This window comes from Doryrhamphus excisus, chromosome 2, assembly GCF_030265055.1.
Source record: "Doryrhamphus excisus isolate RoL2022-K1 chromosome 2, RoL_Dexc_1.0, whole genome shotgun sequence".
In the NCBI taxonomy this organism is placed as follows: Eukaryota; Metazoa; Chordata; class Actinopteri; order Syngnathiformes; family Syngnathidae; genus Doryrhamphus; species Doryrhamphus excisus.
Genome location: NC_080467.1, coordinates 20,032,635 through 20,053,933, shown reverse-complemented (window position 1 = coordinate 20,053,933; position 21,299 = coordinate 20,032,635). Strand labels below are relative to the sequence as shown.

Below are 21,299 nucleotides of genomic sequence, written 5' to 3'. Positions count from 1 at the left end.
TGATATACGTACTCTTCGGTATATCATAGTAACATTGGACAAAAATACCTGAAAACACTGAAGAAGCAAACTTTGTGAAACCCGATACTTGCGTCTTCCTCCAAACTTTTGGCCATGTCTGCACATGGGTGCTCACAGCTATGAATCGAGGCACAGCAGGCACCAAGAATCGATGAGGCAAGGTATGAGAATGGTCTGAGGCTTGGAACAGAGAGAGCTTGGCACAAGAAAACAGTCAGCCGCCTTCAGCTGCAAGAGCGTAAATTAAAGGCCGATGCCAATCAGCCTCAGGTAAGAGGCAACAACGTCAGTCGCAGAGAGAGAGCAGATACAGGAGCAAAAGGTCTTCCCGATGTTCTGCATGAATGGTCCCAGAAGGACATAGTATGTTCATGTACTTAATGAAGGCAGATCAAAAGAAAAGTCAATTCATTGTGTGCCGTGTGCGGATAAATGATGGATGCGACCAGGGACTTCAGCCATCGGCGGGGAGAACCGGCGGTTAGAGCCAAGCCTGGCGAGGCTTGCTGGGGACGATGAGAGTCAAAATGGTAGTGCTTGTTTGAGACGATGCAGCTCATGAAGTAGCATTAAAAAACCCTGTTTCTGCCATTTTCAAATACTTCTGCGAAATGTACGCAACTGGGAAGGACGTTTGAATAGGATTTTTTAAATTGGAATAAAAAACATTTTAAAGATATAATTAACATTTCATTCATTCATTCATTCATTCATTCATTCATTTTCTACCGCCTTTTCCCCACAATGGTCGCGGGGGGTGCTGGAGCCTATCCCAGCTGTCTTCAGGGGAGAGGCGGGTTGGTGGCCAGCCAATCACAGGGCACATATAGACAAACAACCATTCACACTCACATTCATACCCATGGACAATCTGGAGTCGCCAATTAACCTAGCATGTTTTTGGAATGTGGGAGGAAACCGGAGTACCCGGAGAAAACCCACGCATGCACGGGGAGAACATGCAAACTCCACACAGAGATGGTCGAGGGTGGGATTGAACTCGGGTGTCCTGGCTAACCACTCAACCGCCGTGCAGCCCAATATTTCAATATATATTTTTAACAATATAATACAATCCATTCAATTGAATGGAGAACAAATGTAGTCAAGTCTTATGTTAATGTACTTAGAGCTAAAAATCCTGCTGTGTTCACTGTCTTTCATTTAGACAATTTGGAGTGGCTAATTAACCTAGCATGTTTTTGGAATGTGGGAGGAAACCGGAGTACCCGGAGAAAACCCACGCATGCACGGGGAGAACATGCAAACTCCACACAGAGATGGCCGAACATGGAATTGAACCCTCGTCTCCTAGCTGTGAGTTCTGCGTGCTAACCACTCGAACACCGTTCCGCCCAACATTTAATTTTTATCCAAAAAATTAAGAACTTAAATAGTCATTCTGGCTGCAGTTATTTGTTGTTGTTTTTTTGTCATTGAAAAAAACCAAGAACCGTGAGATCGGACAGACTGATAGATTAAAGGCAGACCAGCGAATAACACAATCAGAGAAGTCACCTTCAGGCACAATTCATCTTGGGAGCAAAAAGGATGAGCTTGACACATGTTTGACATGATGAGTAAAGAGGCCAGATTTCACAGTTAGTGACTGTTTATTTATTCACTGTCATGACTGTTTTTCTGGGATCCAAAATGTCACATAAAGTTCCTTAAGTGTGTAATTTGGGCCGTACAGATGGTGAAGTGGGCTGAACTCTTATAAATAGCAGATTGTCTGTGATGGTCTTCATCCATATTTTTAAGTACGTCTGTGTTCTATTAAATAAATCCCTGGTGACGTAATGATGCCTTTCGTGCAAACGGTGCAGGTTCGATTCCCGGGCCAGGGCCATATAACTGTTGGAGAAGTCCAGTGCTGGTCTCAAGCAGGGATGCGGCAGGGCATCCAGCATAAAACAAAGCCAAATCAAACATGCAGTTGACTCACTGTGGGGACCCCTAATGATAAAAAAAAAGTGCGGTAAACTATAATTGAGTCATACAATCAAAGGGGTAGCATAATCAATTCATATAACATTAAGAGGGGAAAAACGGATATCAGTATCACCGTACAGAAGTTAACCCAAAACTCATTTTACAATGTGTGACTGCTATAATACGAAACTGACATGTTGCCAGGGGTATTAATTATCTACACAATTATCTCCACTACAGGTACCAGATCCAACACGCAATCCACCTTGACACCATGGATCGATCTGGTTTCTGGAGACAAAGCAACAAAGAAACCAATAACAAAACAAAGAAAATGGCTTTATACAAAATGTTACTGTACATATAATAGCTCTAAATCAAACTCTGCATTTATATACGTAGGTAAAAAAATGTATCCAAGAATCTGTATCTGCTGATTTGCGTACAGGGCATACAGCAACTCTGCAAAAGCAAGCAGAGCACAAACAATACAACAGTAAAGTATAAAAACAAACCAAAGTACTGGACGCACAGAATATGAAACTCAATTAAATACCAAGAACAAACATTTAAGTTAAGCAACAATATCAAGATTCTCTTTTTTTTGTAACAATGTAGTGGTGCTGTGGCAAATTCTTCTCACGGTCACTTGGTCTTTTTTCGGTGCCGTCGTCCAGAGTTCCAAAGTCCAAGCCGTGTATTAAAGTTTGATACAATGAAACAAGAGCAAACTCTATTTCTGCATCCCTTATTTCGCTTTACTTTCTTTTCTCATTCTGAAGGCAGTCAGGTGAGTTTCACTTAAGTTCACTGAAGCCCCTAAGCAATGTTCTTATTAGCTTTCTCATTCAACTTTTCCATGTAGTTCCTAAGATCCTTGGAGTCCCCAAGCTCAATGTCTGGACAAACCCACTTTATCTCGCTGGTTTGCACTAATGCTAACGGGCTAAGCACAGGGCATCCATTACTGGATTTGACGTTGGAAAAGGTGGTGAACTTCACTCTCTTTCTCTTAGTGGTCGGGGAGTTAAGTGACTCATTCCTGTGATCCCGACATCCTCCTGTGCCTGTAGTCCCGTGCTGGGCCCCTCCGTTTAACAATTGGCTCCCTTCCTCGGGGGTGCCAGCCAACTCGTCCAGTTGCTGTTGCTGCAGGCATAGCCCCTCCTCTTGGCCCAGCCAAACCCAGTCATGGGAATGGGGCATGGTCTCCGGGGCTTCTAGGGACAGGTGCTTGCTCCGGTATTTATATGTGTAAGAGATGCAGTTAATGAGGAATACCAGTATGGCGAGGCAGAAGACTCCCAACAACGCGTACATACCAATCTCCAAATCGGTCATAGCTCTTCGGGTCGGCAGGTCGTCATCAGTGCTGCGACTCCGAGGATGCTCAACCTGGTCCGGAAAGTCTGATAAATCTCCCGGGATCTTTCGTCCCGTGTCCGCAGAGAGACGGCCCCCATTGGGCCTCCCTGGGACGTGGCCCCTGATGGTCGTGCCTCCACGGTTAATCAGCCCAGTTTCCACATCTGAGATAGACCCGCCATAATAAGGTGGATCTGGCCGTGTCCGCCGCTCTCCTGAATGTTTATAGTGGTCCTCCGCTCCTCCAAACCTCACCTGTACATTGGCCATCCCGGTGGCTAAACTGCTGCGCCGTTTCCCCTTCTGGCACACCTCGGACATTTCAACACGCACAAGCAAACCTTGACCTTCACCCTTTGCCAAAATGACGGGCCACCTCCATGCGGCATTGCGCTGCACGACCACCACCTGCTCGTCTAATGAGGTGGCTGTCAGAGTGAAATGGGCGGGGTCGTAATTCTCCAGTGGGGTCATAGAGCCATCGCTGAACTGTAGCCAGGCACTGATGAAGGATTCCTAGAAACATCAAATTGTTGAGTCAATGATGTGGTGGTAATATACAGTAGGGTTAGACTACAACTATAGACTGCCGAGATCAATGGTGTCCTAACTTTTTCATCAAGGGCTAAAAAATCAAAGATGGACATTTTTTTAAAATATTGTCTATTCATCTGGGAGAAATCCCATCATCATTTTACTGCCTTATTGCAAAGTGAACACTCACAAATCTCCTTCAGTTACGAAGGACTAAACTCTATAGGAACACAATGTAGTGAATGTTAGTGAAATAGCAGAGCAACAGTTTGAAAAAAATAGTATAAGACAAACAAAATGAAGCAGTGACTGCTTTTGTAAATGATCACCAAGGCTTCAACAAGCCAGTATGCAAACAAACTCTGAAAATAACTCAAAAAATATGCACATTTCCTACAAAAGTAAAAGAAATGCAGAAATACCGAATTGCAAGTGAGACTGATTTATTATAATACATAAGGAAATTGGAGAGAATATCCCCCTGAAAGCCGAATAATATTTTCTCTCCAAGGGACGAGTCAGTTGCCTTCTGCCAGTTGAAATTCTAATTAGCAGTTCACTGGTTGTATATGCAAATCAAAGGGAAGGATTCACAATGTGAAGACCAAATTAATTAGAAGACGAAACATACAAAGAACAACAGATTTCATTGTCACCCTGACGAAGCCAACAATAAAGCCCGGCTCAGTGACAGTATAGTACAAATGCATTTTTCTTTTCTCGCCGTATGACAAAGAAGGACCAATTACAGCAGATAGCTGCAATCTATATCATCATTGTGAATGAAAGGGTCTACCTGTTGGGGAGCTTCAATGACTTCCTGTGTGGTGGCGGTGGCGACAATGGCACGGTTGCTCCCGGGGCTAAGGTGCAAGGACAGCGAGAGGCCAGATACCAACTGCACCCCCAGCTCTGTCACACTCACTTTGTCATCCAAGACCCTGATGCTCCTCTCAGCCAGGACCAATGATGTCAGAGGAGACAGCACCTGCAACACAAGCAAACACTTGTTTGTCCGTTTCAATTGGAACGCCACAACAACAACAACACAGGGGTGGACCCACATAAAGTGAAAGTTGCTCCCATAAAAAGCTTCAAAACTGGACTAGTGGGAGGAGGTCAATGCTACATGACCCAGAGATGAGGTTGCAGTATGCAAAAGATTGAAAATCTACTATCATTCTACCGTCATTTTCGGAGTGGGAAGTTCACTGTGGTACATGATAAATAAAATGATAACTAAAAGTAGCAAAAAGATTTGTTGGAATGTCATAAAAATGCACAAACTTGTATTTTGGTTGTTCCGGCGCTTAGCCCGATGATGACTTGGCCTTTCCATAACTGGGCAATCTTTGTGTCATCCACCCTCAGAAAGTCCTTGACCAATTGCGTCACGTCCACTTGCCAGTCGCTCCCCAGAAGAAAGTTCTGCTGGCCTTCTTCATCTTCCTCAGCAGCACCTTGGACCTCTTCAGTTTCAGACACAAAATGTGTCAGGACTTGCAGGGTGGTGCTCTGGTACTGAGGTGCGCAAGCGTTCTCCGTCCTCTCCTCATCCGCGTCATCATCCCCCTTGTCGTCATATCTGGAGCAAGAGCAGAGCGGGTGAGCATAAACAACCCCCCAAAACATATTGAGTTCAGGTTTGGAGGTGAAAACTCTTTAGACTTGAGTGAACTCAGACAAAACATCCTTTCTAATTTTATATTTTCGATTGAATTTTCCGTGCCATCATCTTTAATACAGTTAAAGCCAGCATGGTTTGTTGTGTTGCTGTAGGTTCTTCTGACCTCCCAAAAGTCATAGGCTCCAGGTATTTTGAAAAATCCATTAAAACAGCTTCCAGAGACAAACTGCTGCCGTGCTTGCATTCTCATTTTGTTCTAAAGGGCAACTAATATTTTGCTATGTGTCTGCCATTTACTTTGCCCATGGAATATAACCTTTGGAGATATATAGCCATTTCACAAGGAGGAGGAAAAACAACTGTTTGCCAAGCCAAACATGAGATTCCTTTATACATTTATTCTTGTCCGTTTTTTTTTTTTTTTGTTTCTACAGATTTTTATCTCAAAGACCCACATTAGCCCGGAGAAAAGTAAAAATGATGTTTAATCACAACTTTGGAACACAACCTGCAGCTTTGTTTTATGCTATGAATTACATTAAATAACATCCTACTCTGTTGTTTGCCCGTACTGGTAAAATATGGCACAGCATTTACATAACGTGTATAAATCTATATCATTGCATTGCAAATATACTTTTACACTTTAACCTATGAAGTAGAACCAATGTTTCCACAAAAAAAAGGTCAAATGCAACCTGAATCATACATAAACAGAAGCCTGTAAGTGAATAATAATATCCCTGGAATACATGGCTGCAAACCGCCATTAAACTAAAAGAAGAAGAGACAGAGGCTGGTGACCAGTCCGTGGTGTGTGTGAATGACCGGAAGAAAAGCTTTGACCCGCTTGGGGAGACGTTTTGTGGTGCAACCTGTTGGGTTACAAGTACAAATAGACTCTCATTTCATTTGACATACAGTATTTTAATATTCATTCATTCATTCATTCATTTTCTACCGCTTATCTTCACGAAGGTCGCAGGGGTGCTGGAGCCTATCCCAGCTGTCTTCGGGCGAGAGGCGGGGTACACCCTGGACTGGTGGCCAGCCAATCACAGGGCACATATAGACAAACAACCATTCACACTCACATTCATACCTATGGACAATTTGGAGTCACCAATTAACCTAGCATGTTTTTGGAATGTGGGAGGAAACCGGAGTACCCGGAGAAAACCCACGCATGCACGGGGAGAACATGCAAACTCCACACAGAGATGGCCGAGGGTGGGATTGAACTCGGGTGTCCTAGCTGTGAGGTCTGCGCGCTAACCACTCTACCGCCGTGCAGCCCAGTATTTTAATATATTTTAATATATTTTTTGAACAATATAATACAATCATTCAATTGAATGGAGAACAAATGTAGTCAAGTCTTATGTTAATGTACTTAGAGATAAAAATCCTGCTGTGTTCACTGTCTTTCATTTAGAAACACAAACACGATCTAATAGGGTCTTACCTTTTTTTCCCAGACGCAACAGGGACCCTCCAGCCCTTGATTTGACTGAGTTCAGGGTCGGCCATGTCAATGAGCAAAGGGAGGCGGGGCATCCACACACTCATCTCCAGCTGCGCACTCAGGAAGCTGTAGGTGAAGTTGAGCATCACGCTGCGCTTTCCTCTCGTCTCTTTTCCATTCACATACACGTAGTCACATCTCTCTGAAACCTTGGCATGAGCAAAGCGGGATGATGGAAATTAAATTAGTATTATTGAGTATTAGTTTCCAAAAAATATATACGTATATTGTGAATCATTATTCTTTTTTTCCAAATTCTGTAGGTCATAGGTTGGATATTGCATAATGATTCGTATCTAATCCACAAATAAACTTCAAAAACGTTCCAAGTTTTTAATTGGTCTCTTACTCCGACTTGAACACCTGAAATCCATCACGGTTTGGACAATATTCAAATGTATCGAGATGCCATGATTTGTCCTGTGATGCCCATGTTACGATGACAGTAATCCAGTGGACAAATGTTTGTGTCATTTCTTACTAAATTCCCATGAACATGTTTACAGGCTTGACATATTTGGCACAGCCCACTCAGGTTCTGCTCATTTATTCTTTTTGTAAGTGTGTGAGTGAGAGTAGCATAATGCAGTATGACTGGAAGAAATAGGACTTCAGTCCAACACAGCAGATGGAGCTGAAAAAGAGACGGACCTGTCTCATCCCACTCAAAGAGAAAACATACGCGGAAGCTAAATTGGGGAATTCCGTAATGAATTTAAACAACAATCAGGAAACAAATGTTCTCAGATTTACATCCAACGTGGAGACATACATTACACAACATCTGAAGGGTCTGTCGTTCTCTTCAAAACACCGCGATCCATCATCATCGTCAGACATTCCTCCCTCCGCAGTCTCATATTCAACAATCTGGCCAATAATTGGATTTGTTATTTAATTTCAAACACGGCCATTATGATGTTGCTTGGCACATGCTCATTTGGACAACAATCACAAATGTTTCGAACAAACGAGTGTTGACAAGACTGTCATCCGTCTGTGTTTCTTTGCATAGAAGTTGGCACATTTACTCTCAGATGATGTCAGAGCTGCCAACACCACTGAAGAACAAAACAGCTCAGTTCACTCCTCCTTTTCCTCCTCCTCACTCTTTCACACGCCACTGCTGGAAGTTTAAGCTTCCAACAGGATGATTACAGTGTTTAAAACAAAGGACTTTTGGGCACATTCAAACTTCTCCACTAGAAATTTGCCACCAACGTTTAGCCAGACAGACACGTACTTCACAAGCAGAAAGTCGTTCATTGCTCTGTGTGCCTCACATCAACAAATGTGATGCACACACTTAACTTTCACTTGGAAAGAAATTTAGCCATACATATATATTCAGCCAAAATATATTAACAACTATGCCACAACATAAACAAAAATAAAATGCTTGTTCATTCATTCATTTTCTACCGCTTATCCTCGCCGGGGTCATGGCGGGTGCTGGAGCCTATCCCAGCTGTCTTCAGGGGAGAGGCGGGTTGGTGGCCAGCCAATCACAGGGCACATATAGACAAACAACCATTCACACTCACATTCATACCTATGGACAATTTGGAGTGGCCAATTAACCTAGCATGTTTTTGGAATGTGGGAGGAAACTGGAGTACCCGGAGAAAACCCACGCATGCACGGGGAGAACATGCAAACTCCGCACAGAGATGGCCGAGGGTGGGACTCCTATCTGCGCGCTAACCACTCGACCGCCGTGCAGCCCCCAAAAATGTTTGTTTACCTGTTATATATATATATATATATTACACATATAACACCATAAACTACAACTGAACTGTGTGTGTGCATGCGTTTGCACACACATGTGCATGTGGATGCACACATTTTCTCACGGCTGCTCAAATTTCCCTTTCATGTGTAATCTCTTGAACGTTACTCGCCCTCAAGCCTTTTCACTGCTGCCACCTTGTGGCCGTTTTTACGACTTAAAACTTCAATAAACATGATGTCTTCTGTTGTGCAGTTGCATCATCACCTCTTTTTGCCTCTCACATAAAAAACGCAATCTCTGAAGGCGTATGCCACTGTAAAAAGTTTGGGAACCGCTGGTCTCTGGACCTGAGTAACTTTCAATGTGTTTCTATGGCAGCAGCACATAAGTGGGACATGTCATGCCATGCTACATTATAAACTGTTGCGCTCATTAGACCCTACGGCCACTAAAACAGGCAATCAAGAATTGCCATGGCAACAAGATACACACTGTTCATTACATGGCACTGCACTGTGTCCTGTAAATGTATGCAATCACTCAAATTGCATCCTGATCCACTTTAATTATCAGCTTCATGTAGTGGTACTTCAATTTTGTAAAATTAAATATCATTTACTTTTCTCACACATATTCTTTAAAAAAAACAAAACATAAATAAACATGTATTAATTAGATGCATGTGTTTAATATATGTCTAAATTTAGCCATGAATGAAAGTCTTACTGAGGGATGAAAGTAGGACTGAAGAGAAGAGAGTGCCACTTACTTAACTGCTAGCCAAACACGACTGGTACCAAGGTCAGCGTCACTGTATACTGTAGTAGTACTGCACTTCAGTGGATAATTAAACCAGGCAAGAGATCTGCTACTTGTCTCTTACATGAGCCTTTGTTACACAGAAGCTTCTTGTCTGCAAACATCGCAGCTTAGATGGGCTCTCAATCAGCTCAGACCTCAGCCAAAGCCACATGTCTTGCTTTACGACACAGAATGCCATTATACTCTTATGGCACTAATATTTAATTCAAAAGTTACTTGCGTGTAACGTTATATGTAAATGGAACATTTTCTGTACAATTACGGAATATAATATATTCAACCTTGGAGGTTCCACACATTTTTCTATTTTATTTTAGTCAACGTCGTAATGTTAGCTCACACACACAGACCCCACTCACCTTAATAACCTGCTCATCTGTTGACTTGCATTCCACCGACTCGGTCACATCAGATACTGTCCCGTCTGTCCCCACGGTAACGACCTTTACAGGCACAGCGACTGTACGTCCGGTGAGGACGGCCGTGTTTAAGATCTCTGTGTCCTACAAAAGAAAAATAAAGAAAATATGAACATTATTTCAGCTCTGCATACTGGTGTTCCTGTGTACTTCTTCTACTGGGGTGGACAGGCAGCCTGTTGATTAGCTGGAGCACTGCTGCCGCCACGCTGAAGGCTTGTGTATCAGGCAATGAATAAAGACACTTTCAAGGCTACGTGAAAATCCCCTCCTGGACACATTCGGGACAATAGGTTGTGATTTGCACCTCACATCTCACCCCAAATCCGCCGGTATAGGTCCTGCAGCATCAGAAAACACTAACTCAACTACTAACTGATGTAAAGTGTCTGACTTAAAATCAAGAGTTGATAAAACGTTTTTTTTTTTTCTGCCATTTTCACCTGCGTAGCATAATCATTGCATCGTATCGGCCTAATCCTCCTCAGGAGACGACACAGTCTCTTCCCAGCAATCAGTAGAGCTCATTTCATACAAAACAATAATACTTCATGTCAAACTGCCTTCATTCCAGTGATATCACAAGATACATTAGCGAGCACAAAGCATTAAAGACAAGCATGAATGAGATAATGAGATCAATTAAGACAATGGCGTTAATCCCCTGGCCCTTAGCGTGATGGCTTTAACAGAGCTTCGTCTGGCTTTACCCGAGCTTCCTGCTCATGACGGCTTAGATTGACTAACAGCTTTGAGAGGAAGAAGAAAAAGAAAAAAAATCAGGCAACACTTTTTTTTTTGTTTGGTTTGCCATTGAAAGCTTAAATGTGGAGAAGCTTATTCATCAGAGGGGTTTTCAGCAAGAACACAATACCTAGCTACATAATACCTCCATACTTGTTGGCGATATATTGATGATTTATTCCAGGATTTTGCCATTTGTTTGTAGGAAACTACTCTGTATAACAGGAAGTAGTTGATTAATTTTGAAGAGCTACCTCCCAGGTTAGCAACTGTCATTCATCCATCCATCCATTCATTCATTCAATTTTCTACCGCTTATCCTCACGAGGGTTGCGGGTGGTGCTGGAGCCTATCCCAGCTGTCTTCAGGCGAGAGGCGGGGTACACCCTGGACTGGTGGCCAGCCAATCACAGGGCACATATAGACAAACAACCATTCACACTCACATTCATACCTATGGACAATTTGGAGTGGCCAATTAACCTAGCATGTTTTTGGAATGTGGGAGGAAACCGGAGTACCCGGAGAAAACCCACGCATGCACTGGGAGAACATGCAAACTCCACACAGAGATGGCCGAGGGTGGAAATGAACTCAGGTCTCCGAGCGTTAGCAACTGTCTAGCAAGTAAAAACATTTTTTAAAAAGTAATCTAATTATCATGACTAATGATGCGCTAACATTTGCACTATAAAATGACGCCGTTTTAAATGATACGCCGTGTTTTCATACGATTCCCCTATAGTCCAATCAATTCTATAACGTCTCTACTCCATTTAATATCGGTCTACTTCTAATTGCCTAACCATTGGAGTACTGCCATTTTGAGGTACAACCTCCACATCGGAGAGAAAAAAAAGCTGTATTTCTGAATAAAAATTTAAGATTCCTTCTTCTTTCAACTTGAATCGAAAAGAAATGAAAACGATTCTCCCCGACTAAATAAAAAAGACTCTGCACTTGATAAAGACAACTTTCACAATGCGAGACCTTCACATCAACTCTGTGCTATTTTCCCCCAGTGAATAATGAACCCATTTTCTCATAATTGCATTGTAAGACAGGGTGTGACTATTAAATACCTATGAGAAACTGTGCTACGTATGTTGTGTTTTATCTCTTTGTAAGGGCTCTTTTCACTCAATAAGCCATTACCAGTGGAAGACACAATGAAAAGAGGGCCTGTAACGAGTACTCAATAGAGCAGATACAGCCAGACAAAATATTTTAGATTCAAGCCTGATGCAATTCACATAATAGCAAACACATCATCTTGAAATTCAGTGAGAGAACACAGTGGAGTGTCAGAAAAAAGCAAGGCGCCTTTTTTCCACTAAATCACCCTGCCTCTCACTAGCCAGCCAGCCTCCTGTGGTTCTGATGAGCGGGACTGGATGGCTTATTTGCAGTCTCATTGTACCAAATAGAAGATAAACACACCGTGTTGCCAAATTGCTGCATTATTAACCAACAAACATGCAAATGGTCCTCGTAATGCCAACCCGCGGCTAAATACCAACCACAGGACCCCCTTGAACAAAGACGACAAGACGCATGTCTTCCTCATCGCCCAGCAGTTTATCTTAACAACCTCACAGAGCTGTAACGGGGCTACAATGGCGGACCGTGTAGGGACGCAATCAATGATGTGTGACCAACAACCTACAGTGGTGCTATTCAAGATAAAAAAAAAAAAACACTGTGAAAAGACTGCAGTGTGGAAAATAAAAGGTCGTTCATTGATATTTAAAGAACATGTCCAGACATCAAGACGTCAAACATCTACAGTAATGCCTCATTTATTGTGATTAATTGATTCCAGACCCAACTGTGATAAGTGAATTTCAGCAAAGTAGCACTCCTTTTTTCCTCCTATTTTCATAATTAGAGCATATTAGAAAACCTGTTTATAATCCCAGGGGACCAGAATGAGTGTAGGACAGGAAGTGCCTTCGGGGGTTGAAAGTTGAGTTTTAGCTTGTTGTGGGTTGTGGTTGCAACAGTCACCTGTGTTACTACTTCTACTATTATTATTATTATTATTGTGCTATTATCAATGTTTATTAATGTGCTGTATTATCAGTACCAATTATTATTGTGCTGTATTATCATAGTTGTGGCATAAATTAAACCTGCAATAAAAGCCTGTTGTTCTGGTGATCAAGTTTGGTGCTTGGGGTAATGCAGTTTGAAAATTAATAAAATGATAAACTGACAGAGTAAAGCCGCAAAATTTAAACTGCAATGCGGTAATGGATGACTCTATTTCGCTTTGTCTGAGTCAGTCGGTACGTTTGGGAACATGGTCCATTTCCAGCCCGTTTGGTTTGTCTCCAAGCAAGAATTCATTGCTCATCGCAAGTGAAATAGCAAAAAATTTAGCAAAATTGTATTCGGTTGGGGCTGCACGGTAGTCGAGTGGTTAACGTGTAGACCTCACAGCTAGGAGACCCGAGTTCAATCCCACCCTCAGCCATCTCTGTGTGGAGTTTGCAGTTTTCCTCCCACATTCCAAAAACATGCTAGGTTAATTAGCGACTCCAAATTATCCATAGGTATGAATGTGAGTGTGAATGGTTGTTTGTCTATATGTGCCCTGTGATTGGCTGGCCACCAGTCCAGGGTGTACCCCGCCTCTCGCCCAAAGACAGCTGGGATAGGCTCCAGCACCCCCGCGACCCTCGTGAGGATAAGCGGTAGAAAATGAATGAATGTATTTGGTTGGTAGTATTGTGGAACAATCCCAGTAGGCCAGTCGTTCTATGCATGTACCCGCTTAACACCCAAAGCACGCAACGTTTGACTAGTGTGAGCACATACGCCTCATTTAGCACGATTGGAAGAGGTGGTCTTGAACGCAGCAGGATTTGATGCACACGCAGAAGCATGTGTGCAGCGTATTGCAGTCATAGAATGTCTGTAGTAAGATGGCTCATAGCAGATTATTAATGATAACTGTATCATCATTATGTATTATGTATTATATATTACGTTACGTTAAATTATACTAATTATGATAATTCATCTTGTCGTCTCAAAATGGCCAAAATGCATATCCACAACTGCATTCACACACTTAATAAAGACATGTACTTTCACGAATGTGATCCTACAAGATGAATAATCCAAGTGACTCCAAATATTTCAAAAAGTCCGAATAAAAAAATGTAGTAATACAGCAAAGCAGAAGTGACAGGATTTTGGCCAACTTGCCAACATTTGAGCTTGTTCTCTGCAGGTCGCAGCAGCATGGGAGTGAGAGTAAGAAAAGCTTGACTTGCTCGGGAAGAAGTGGTTTGACACCACCTGCTGGTTTGCATGTATGAATATCTACAGCAGGGGTGTCCAAATACTGAAAAATGAAAGGATGCAAGGGCCACTTGACATTTTTATTATGACATTTCAACAGATTAATCACAATTTCTAAAATAATCAATCATGATTAATCACCATTAGCAACTGTATTTAACTAAATGAATTTATTTACATATGCTCCAGCATGCCCGCGACCTCCTTGAGGATAAGCGGTGCAGAAAATGCATGGAACTTTATTTACACACACGCATTATAAAGCGGTTTCTGTGATGTCCGGAGTGTCCCTAAATGCATCTGTAGTTCCCACCTCCAAAAGAGGAGTTGTTCTTCCTAGAATGAACAGACTAGAGACGTGTGTGAGCTAATTGGTTAGGTGTTGTTAGGTTAATTACAAATATTCAAGTCTTTTGTACTTTGACATTCATAAAGCGTACCTTCTTTCCACAGACCCGGGTTCAATTCCACCCTCGGCCATCTCTGTGTGGAGTTTGCATGTTCTCCCCGTGCATGCGTGGGTTTTCTCCGGGTACTCCGGTTTCCTCCCACATTCCAAAAACATGCTAGGTTAATTAGCGACTCCAAATTGTCCATAGGTATGAATGTGAGTGTGAATGGTTGTTTGTCTATATGTGCCCTGTGATTGGCTGGCCACCAGTCCAGGGTGTACCCCGCCTCTCGCCCAAAGACAGCTGGGGTAGGATGAATAATCAACTTTGCATTTTGTGCTGCTGTGAGTGCATGACCCAAACAACAGCACAGGACCACTTTGTGTTCATGTGTCACACTCACTAAGGTAATGTTGGCCAGCAATACTTTGGTGTACTGTACTGCATCGCAGAAACTCTTATCTATTCAATCCATAACAATTATCAAAGAAAAAGTCTATTTCCTCCTGCACCTTACAGAGCCCCCCTTCCCTTACTGCCAGGATCAAACAGCGACAACTGGCAGCCTCCCGCCTGAGAAATGAAAGCGAGGGCGAGACTATGAATCAAATCCAGGAGATTATTTTTGATACATTGTCAGAGTTTGTAATGCCACAGCAGGGAAGCTACTTTGCAGAGAAGTCTTTTGGTATGGAATATGGTGTTCTCACAGCAGATGTTGACTTGGGCCTTTATGTGGAGTGCTTGCATGTTTTTCATATACTTATGTTTGTTTTCTACAATTTCCTCTCCGTTTTTAAAAGCATGTAATGTAATGTATTGACGATACAGCGCATGAGTACAGTATACAAGTACAGTATTTAAAGAGAATAGTTATTCAGCCATCACTTTATGAGTGGATGGATAGCTCAGTAGCTCAGTATATATATATATATATATATATATATATATATATATATATATATATATTCATTCATTCACGAGGGTCACGGGGGTGCTGGAGCCTATCCCAGCTGTCTGCGGGCAAGAGGCGGGGTAGACCCTGGACTGGTCTATATATATATATATATATATATATATATATATATATATATATATATATATATATATATATATATTTTGTAGCCACTTCCTTTTGTCGTTCCTTACCCTTTGCTCGCACCGTTACACCTTTTTTCATGCACCTGCCTCTAATTTTCTGTTCCCTATTTAGTTCAGGTGTGTGATCCTTCCCCTTCCTTTGTCAGTTCATTGTCTATCATTTGTTTGGTCTGCCATGTTGTTAGTTTCCTGCCACTGTACAGCGAGATTATTAGTAAAAATACATTTTTACCTGCATTTCATACACTGACATGCTGCACCGTGACTGTTAGAAAGCCCATAATTTACATTGCATTGTATGTTCGGCTTAGAGTGCCGTTTGTCCTACGGTGTTCAGCGGTCAGTAAACGCACCACAGTGCGGGACGTTTTTTTCAGTTGAACAATTCATCTCTGAGCCTTATGGCGCCTCATACATCATATCACCAGGCAGATGCTGTGCATGAATGCATAGAGGTGAGTTTTTGGCTTTATTGTGGGAGCTGTGGAGTAGTTTGGGCACCCTTTTCATGTGCAATATTAAGGGCTCTAAATGCAATATACTAAGTTCTATGTAAAGTATTTCCATAATGCCTCATATTAACTATCTAACAAGATCTCAGTGTATAGACTGGTCATATATCTCATCTCGTCTCATATTATCTACATACTGTATTGTATATAACTCTGGGAAAAACTGTTGATTTTTGTTAATACTTGGGTCGTTTATATTGTTTATTTTTCTATATTGTGTATTTTGTACTGCTTAACTGACTCTGTACTCTTGCTGCTGTGCAATACAAATTTCCCCACTGAGGGACGAATAAAGGCATATCTTAATCTTAATCTTAATCTTATCTTTTCACAAAGTTAGACTCCCTTGTTCATCGGTGCTAATATGAGTATATCAGTATTTAAGCTAACTATGATTAACGGTTATTCTAGTGAGTGTCATGTTTGCTTGGTTTCTTTGGTGAATTTCTGTGTGTAGCGTGCCTTTAGCTCATCATTATACTTGTGTAATATGACTTGCATTACGCTACTTATCATTTATTGTGTATTTGTCTTTGTATGTATGTCTCATCAGTACCACATCATAACCTAAATAAAATCACCAAAAGAGCACAACCTTCCGTATTCTTTGATTTGACCAACACCCCCTATACCTTTGACCCGAGAAGCTTCTCAGGTTATGTGTATGTATATATATTTATATACGTATATTGTTGTTAAAATATAATTATTAGTGGTCTACAGCTTTCAAATCTTGAAAATACATCCACTCTTGAAAGATAAACAAAACGTTTTTTGGGACTAGTAGGGATGGATGACGAAAGTTTCATTAACAGCAGCTGGAATGTTAATTAATTAGTTACATTAATTACCTGGTTTCACAGCACTTTTAAGATAAAAAAAAAGGTTCAAATCTTCGAGCATGCCTGCTTTTGCAATTCCACCTCTTTTCTCTCTTTGGATGTATCGTGTTGATTCCTTTCCTGATGCAGATTCAAAACTGTTTGGACTAAGAACGATACAACTGTGCTAGCTAAGCAGTGACAGTTGCAGTCGTAGCCTCAAAAAGGCCACTTTGGCGTAAAAGAAACACGACCGTTGATTACTAGAATTAAATCCGAGCCTAAAGTGATTTATTCTCTGCTCATTAATTAGATATTGATTCATGACACAACCTGTTGGCCTAGTTATTGTATTGTGAGAACACTGGATGCGTTTAGAAAGATTAAATACTGAGAGTTTTTTAACTCTGTTGATTACAAAGTGGAGGTCATGTTTTCTTGACTCTCTGTTAATGCTTTTTTTTTTTATATACCCTTATCAGTGTGGTCTTGTAACATTCAATACTTTATGTTTACATTACTGGGCCAGTCAAGAGATGTGAAATGAACTTCATCGGATTTACAGAAAGTGTGCATTACTTATTTAAACAAAAGGAGGCCGGTAACTTGATTTGAGCACCTTTTGTATCCTTCCCCTTGACCGTGATTATGAACAATCTTTGCTTTCAGGTCATGTTTCAGGACAGTTGTTTTGAGGCTACCATGGTGCTACTTTTCAGAAAAGATACAACTTGCCACTAATTTTGGCCACCTTAAATACTTTCTGTAAAATCTTCATTTCACTTCCCATACATCAGTGTGTTTGTCTGCTATATGATATATTTAACTGAAATCCAAAGAACTATCGTCAAGGAAAATCTTGAAAATTACCCGGGGTGCCCAAACTTGTTCATACCGCTGTATTCAATAATTGGAAAGTTTGGACACCCGTGGTGTCAGGCCTAACGATGACTCGATTAATCGGAACAACAAGCTTCAGATTAATTGCCTCTGAAAATAATCATCATTTGCAGACCACGTTGTTAAATTAATTCATAGTATTCTGAAAGTGAGTCAAAAGTTAAACAAAAAAAAATATTTTGATTTGATTATTATTAAGCCAAGATAATATATCATAACATGGTGAATTAAACATTGCATTTTTATACGTGTTTCCCAGGTAACAGAACTTTCTCGGCTTTGGAGTCGAGTTAAATATTTCAGTCGACTGGAAACGCCAGGTTTCAATCGAGTTCAAGTGTCTGCAGCTACGTACATTTAAGAGCAAATACATGCTTATTTACTCTCAATGTATTTGATGTTTAATGTCTGGGCCTCACAAGCTTTGTCAGCTGATTGAAGCAATCTAATGACGCTAAGCTAATACATTAGCAGCCACATCTTAACCCCCATAACCCGTCAGGCTGGAAAGTGAACCGTGAGAGAAAGATGAAGCTCAAAACTGTCCTGGTTTGCTCTCTTTGTCTTTATCTCTCCCTCTTAGACGTGCGGGATTATCAAGAGCAGAGACGAGAAACAAGCTTAGTGTGCTTGACGCTGCCTCCGACCGTGAAAAGTGAGAATTAAGATTTCCAAAAGGGAAAAGGCAAAAGACAGAAAGGTAAACTAAAAGCCCCGTGTAAGCATGAGAGGATTTAATTAAGCCGTAAGTTGCACTGCAGTCCCACGTAGGTCGCTGAATGCTGACTTGAGGGCACTTAACATGCCAGCGGATATTCTCTCTGCTCAGCCATTTAATGCTTTGACATGTCTTTCCCCAATAGACGGCGTAACGGAGTGCACAAGTGACTGATGACATACTGCCAGAATATCATTGTCTATCGCGTGAATTACTGATTTCTAGAGCATTTCCGTTGGACTTATGTGGTTCCCAGTCGCCTGTTAATTATGCTGTCATCATTGCTTCAGTCAATCATGGTTATGGCATCAATCTTGTGCGGGCAGCATTTGATCAAAGCCTAATTATTATTCTAGATAAAGGCTCTCAATCAAGGCCAGAAAAAAAGCTCCCTTCTAATGGCTCTGATAACATTATGGAGGAGCCAGCACAAAGTGATTGAGTTTGAAATGGAGTGAGTTTCAGAAGCAATGAATAAAATCCTAATGGTGGCATTTGGGATGTACAGTAAAGAGCTATGGGCGGCACACTCAATGTCTCTCCTAATGAGAGAAAAGAGTGGCACAGCACAGCGAGAGCGAGATCAAAAATTTATGGAAGGATGGCATGAAAGTGGCGTACTCTCCCTTGGCATGCTCTCTGCATGTTCCGCTTTTTGAATTTGTTCATGAAACGTTTTTTTTTTTTCTTTCTCTCCCACCGTCCGCCTCATTGGTGCTGTGTCACCCTCTCTGTTGTCTGGTTAAGGTCCTCCGAGATCTGAAACAGCGATTTGTCACTAGGTAGGTTAACGATATTTAGAGTGTAGACTTTTGCCAAGGTCATACTCAGGGGCGTCACAAGGTGCTGATGACAGGGGGGGGGGGGCTTAGCCCCCTGGAGATGCACAGGATATGAATGAATGAATGTAGTAGACATTCAAAAAATCCAAAAAACAAATAACAAACAAACGTTCCCACTTTTGGACAGATTTAGTAGAGATACTCTAATCTCAATACAATACAATCTCAAATACTCACAATCTACACTGCAAAACCGCTGCTCAAGCTCTGCAACCATTCTGTCCAGTGGACAGTGATCAATGATAATCATATTATTAATTAGCCTATTATTATTACTATCATCATTATTCTTTTTCTGATTATTACTACTACTACTAGCAGTCGTAGTAAGCTAGTATTAGCCTGCTTATTGGCTTGCTTATTAGTCTGCTTTTGCCCTATTATATGAAATTCATCAGATATTTTTTTGTTAAAATATATATATATATATTTAGGGGGGCCAAAGCCTAATGACGCCACTGGTCATACTGATCCATCTCAGTCCGGTCGGCTCAGCTCTGGTTGGTCTCTGCCCTACATAGCCGTAATGCAAGTCAATGACCACGTGCCACGTTTCCAACTTGTCTTGAACTACAAAATCGAATCGATGTAACAATGTCACATCAAATGCATCAGTCAGAATAAGACGCGACAGACTAACAAACAACAACCACTGATAAAACGGGTCTCTCTCATTTACTCGTAATTAGTTGCGTTTTATTCAAGATGAGACTGAGATCAGAAAGACAATGGACTGTCGCAGCAAAGTGGAGACTGTGGAGTACAGTAATCCCTTGCATCGCTTTGAATTTCTTCCAGATCTGACTGTGACAAGTGAATTTTCCATGAAATACAATTCCTTATAATATATTTTTGTCATTAGAGCATAGAAAACCTGTTTATATGTAACCTTCCAAACCTTATTAGAGCCTTCTAGACTTGAAACAACACCCCTATAGTCACATTTCTACTCATATTATCCAATATAGTGAGAAAATAGTGAGAGATTTTGTGTGTCTTTCAATAACAAAGACATATTTATACATTTTTATAAACCCGAATGCCTGATCCAAAAGACATATTTGATTTTTTTTTGTGTGTGTGCGAGAGGTAAAAACAGGCGATGATGCTGCTGCACATGATGTCCCTTTTTAGAGCAGTTTCAAGACACAAAAACAGCCACAAGGTGGCAGAAATGCATTTGATTATTCTATTGATTATATTATACGAGCAGATGTTTTCCTGAAACTTACCTATGTTCTACTGCTGATTACTAAACAATGGAAAAAGGTAAAGACAAACTTTTTCTGATGCATGTAGGTCACATGTTTATATAGCCATAGAACACAATATTCTGTGTATTCTAAAATGGATAAAAGGATACTTAAGGGGGTTGTCTTTTGAAAAATGGCTGGGATTGAATGGGTTAATAAGGGATGAAAAAATCCTCATCTGACAAATAAGGCAGCGCTATTAGAGTCTTAAAGGTTGATTTTCTAAACACAGTAGTATTCATTCTTTTTTTGAAGTCTTACTGGATAAAATTCAATTTCATGATGAAAGCACATGTATTTTTTTTTCCCTGTCCAGTTTGAAGATGATGTTTCATTTAATATTCTGAAATATTAAACATTCCTTTTTGCCCTGGTGGAGTAGTGGCACACATGTGACAGACGTGGGTTTGAGAACCCAGCCACCCAGTGTCGATCCCAAATGCAAAGGTTACATCAGAAAAGGGCATAAAAACTAAAAATGGGAAGATCCAAAGAAAATAATTAATTATCAATAAAAACAACATTCCTTTGCAATTTTAGAATTTAAACGTTCAAACCTTTGAAGCCCAAAACGAGTTTAAACAGAATGTTTAAATACTTGACTGATACTGGACTGCCTTATATTGAGCCCTTTCTATTTTTTCTTTCCTTAATTGATAAAATGAAAGGGAGATCAGATCAGATCTTTACACCAATGTAAATTACAGCCTGTCATTAAGTTCAT

At 41.0% G+C, this 21,299-nt stretch overlaps 1 protein-coding gene across 2 annotated transcripts in view; it reads right to left on the bottom strand.

Moving 5' to 3' along the window:
• Nucleotides 1-1,646: 1,646 nt before the first annotated feature.
• si:dkey-112m2.1 (transmembrane protein 132C) overlaps nucleotides 1,647-21,299 on the bottom strand; it is a 144,705-nt gene continuing 125,052 nt past the window's right edge. For both annotated transcript variants that reach the window (XM_058056307.1, XM_058056315.1), the window contains 5 exons: nucleotides 9,924-10,067; nucleotides 6,948-7,156; nucleotides 5,143-5,440; nucleotides 4,652-4,843; nucleotides 1,647-3,837 (listed from right to left, as the gene is read on the bottom strand). In XM_058056307.1, the coding sequence (XP_057912290.1) occupies nucleotides 2,776-3,837; nucleotides 4,652-4,843; nucleotides 5,143-5,440; nucleotides 6,948-7,156; nucleotides 9,924-10,067 (1,905 nt within the window). In that variant the 3' untranslated portion in view covers nucleotides 1,647-2,775. The remainder of the gene's footprint in view (nucleotides 3,838-4,651; nucleotides 4,844-5,142; nucleotides 5,441-6,947; nucleotides 7,157-9,923; nucleotides 10,068-21,299) is intronic.